General features: G+C 44.0%; 1 protein-coding gene across 2 annotated transcripts; it reads right to left on the reverse strand.

Moving 5' to 3' along the window:
• Positions 1 to 265: 265 nt before the first annotated feature.
• On the reverse strand, positions 266 to 2,422 carry LOC118337706 (arf-GAP with Rho-GAP domain, ANK repeat and PH domain-containing protein 1-like; the record flags this gene model as incomplete). 2 transcript variants are annotated; one of them, XM_035674812.1, is given in 6 exon segments in its annotated part: positions 266 to 371; positions 738 to 947; positions 1,027 to 1,238; positions 1,456 to 1,501; positions 1,736 to 1,937; positions 2,146 to 2,422. In XM_035674812.1, coding segments are annotated over 6 exon segments (890 nt in total), but the record flags the coding sequence as incomplete, so codon positions are not given.
• Positions 2,423 to 3,634: the final 1,212 nt, after the last annotated feature.

The following is a 3,634-nucleotide window of genomic DNA, read 5'->3' on the forward strand; positions in this document are numbered from 1 at the left end:
ATTGAGACCTGCCTTTATTTGTCCAAACCTGTAGCCTAGCCAGGCTAGTGAAGGAGCCGTGGGTCAAATTAGGACCCAGATTTTAATTTAAAGTAAAAATATAATAGTTTTATGATAATTAAACTTAATTCAATTCACCCAAATCCCACAAATATGACAGAGGACACGACCTCATTGTTTATCATCAGCTCACTGAGTCCCTTTGCTGGACAGAGGCTGGTACTACAGGTACGATACTGTGTGTGTGTGTGTGTGCGCGCGTTACATGTAGAAGTGTCCAAACAGCGCGTTCAGTGTTGCTCGGTTGTCGTCAGGAAGTTGCCGTAGCAACCGTCTGTAGGCTGAAAACCTAGAGCGCTCGTCTGAAATCACTGAGGAAGAAAAAGTACTGTTATTATACACATTATTACTGTGCAGGTATCTGAGCGAGCTGCAGGTACTTTTATTACAAATACTAGTACTGCAGACTGTCCTGTAATTCAGACCACTGACCTGCAGCAGTGACACAGCCAGCAGTACTACACATATTCTTTACTGCAAACAGTAGAACAACATGTACTTCTACTAGCACTGCTGTCGTTCTCTGTGGGGGTGAGACAGGAGTACTACCTGTTCTTGTACAAACACTGCTGTCGCCCTCTGTCGGTGTGAGACAGGAATACAACCTGTATTTGTACTAACACTGCTGTCGCCCTCTGTCGGGGTGAGACAGGAGCACTACCTGTACTTGTACTAACCTGCGGCGTGCAGCCACTGCTGTTGCTCTCTGTCAGGAATCAGACTCTCCAGCTGGCGGACATATTGTTTGAGGGCAGAGCAGGAGTCCAACACACCCTGCTCATCACTCTCCAGAGGGGCGGAGCTAGGTGATGTCATCAGAGCCTCCACTAATCGGTTCACTTTAACAGCGAGACCACAGCGGCGGTACACACCCTCCACCTTCAGACCTGTGAGACAGACAGACAGACAGAGTCAGACAGTCCCATAATGCTTTGCAGAACATATGCATATAAACCAGAAACTGACCATGGATGGTGATGTGGGAGATGCAGCGTTCGATGGCGGGCGGTACCGAACCCCTCGACCTCACATCCATCACCGGGTACAGAGACTGACGAGCTGCGCTGTGACTGGCTGCAGGACGCTGTGGAGCTGCTCTCTGATTGGTCAGAGCTCTCTGCAGGTGGTTGAACCACGACTGACAGCTGCGCTGCTCCTCGAAACGCAACGACACGCTCCTGCTGAGAAAAACATCAAGGTGTACCCTGTGATGTCACGTATACCTGTGTTGAGCTCAGCCAATCAGAAGTCAGGAAATAGTAGAAGTAAACATATTCTGTAGTTGTTGTTGATAAAATATAGCTGATATAAACTGATTGATTTGTAATTTTCTTCACATGTGACTATTTTATTAGCAGTTTAATAGAAATAGAAAAATAAATGTGTGTTGCTCACCTGTCTGCAGTCACCAAGGTGATGATGTTTTCAGATGGATGCATTTCTGAAAGACAAATTAAAACCAGATGTAATGATCAAGACAGTTCATAGGTTTCATTTTCATTTTCTATCTGTGTAATTTGAAATTGATTTTATTATTTATTATAGACATTTGCTTCAAATTTTAACTTTACACTTCACTGAGGAATCATTAAAAAAAATAATAAAGAAAAATTAATAATAAAGAGGCTTATACAGGTGTCTGTATGAGGTCTATGAAAAAGAAAAAGACTGTTACCATGGTGACTGAGCGTGCTCAGTTCCATCCTCAGACTCTGTTGTGTGTGTTTGTGGACGGGATGAACGCTGACTCCGTCCTCCCACAGCAGCAGCCAGGCGTCAGAATGACTCGAGGCTCCGCCCTCCTCAACCAAACACACTTTACTGACTGCAGAAGCCGCGCCCACCTCGGCATAAGACACGCCCCCTGGCAGAATCACCTTGAAACATGAACACAGGTTATATTGATAAGTAGTACATAAATATGATTATGATTATCAATCCTATTAATTGGTTTTACATTGTGACATCGATACGTGTAAATATCTCATTTCCCAAATGAGGTCTGCTCTGAAAAGTCAAACTAACTGGAGGTCTCTCACAGACTCAAACTGGTCCTCACAGAGATAGAAACACGCTCTGCTTTACCTTCAGTATATAAACCAGGTGACTCAGCAGCTCATCCTGGTTGTCAGCAGCACAGATCAGCTGATCGCTCAACGTCACCATCTCAAACTCATGAGCCGGTCTGAAAACACACATATGAATGGGGAATGAAGTCCTGGTATCAGAGTCAGAATCACTTTATTGAACAGATATGTGTGCACATACAAGGAATCACCAACACAGACTGACAGCATCAAAAAACAGACACCGACTCATATGTGCAGTTATACATATCTATAAACAAACAGAAAACATCTATAGACAGTAGACAAAAAATCTATATTTTACATGGAGGTTTCTTTATGTACATGAGATAGGTGTATATACAGTATGCATATTAGTAGTATTAATGAATTCATAATTAAAGAAATCTAATTAGCACAGATTTAAAAAAAACAAACTTGTTGATAGAATGATAGAGATAGAAAATTAAACGCTGAGCTCACAAAAAACTAATGATAATTACATAAAGTCGCAGTGAATTAAGGATTTATTTCCTCCAAACCAGAGTCGGTGAAGACTAACAAAGATGGTTTTAGTACGTTTTTTTTCTGTTTCTGTCCACTTTGGCTTTAATTGAAGTTACATGAGGAGTGGATGAGTGATATTTAGCGGCTTGTTTTGGGTGAACAGAAGCAAGATGGTCTACTCTGTAGCATTCCTTTCACCTAATTACCGAGTGACCAAATCTGCGATTACTGTCAGGAGACTGTGGGTTTGACCAAAGTACAGCATGGGAGGGCAGGGTTGCGGACTCAATTCCAAAAACTTCCTCTGTGCACAAAGCAACATACCGTGGCAGAAGGACATTAAGTGGTAGAAGTAAGTCCCGAGGACAGGAGGACGAGAGAGCGCATATGCCAAAGCCATCTCAATGCGCCAAGCAACGGGAAGATGGAACATAACTGGGAGGCTGGGAGAAGAAAAAGCTCAGCTGGCATGACATCTGAGCAATGTAGGCAGAGCGGGCTGAGTTTTGTTAATCAGAGCCCATATGATCTGCACCTCCTCCCCCACCCAAAATCATTGAAAGCGTGGTATGGAAGAAGATCCCACCTGTTCCCTGGTTCAAGTACCTCGCATCCCCTAAGGCACCATTCTGTCAGGCCCACCTACAAGTCTCATCCAAGGGGCGCTATACGTTGGCGGCGAGTAATCCAAGGTAGCTCAGAGAGCTTGCATCTAATACTGCGCAACAGAAGCGACCACCCACAAAAACTCCCACAAACATGCAGCAGGACAGGTCAACTTCACAAATTTCTGTACCAGCTGGCAAACCATCAAAGAGCAATATACACAACCCTAAGGATAAAGCATTCCTGCATCAGCGCGGGGATTTTGAAATTGGAGTGGACCTTGATAAGAAAGCTTGTGTTTTTCCCCCAGAAATAGTGGCTTTACGACACTCCGCCAAACACCGATGCGTTCCGTTGGTCTCCAACAACACAAGCATAGGCATCTGTAACTGGGA

Source organism: Morone saxatilis, unplaced genomic scaffold (assembly GCF_004916995.1).
Source record: "Morone saxatilis isolate NCDOM2014 unplaced genomic scaffold, NCSU_SB_2.0 Contig316, whole genome shotgun sequence".
Taxonomy (NCBI): Eukaryota; Metazoa; Chordata; class Actinopteri; family Moronidae; genus Morone; species Morone saxatilis.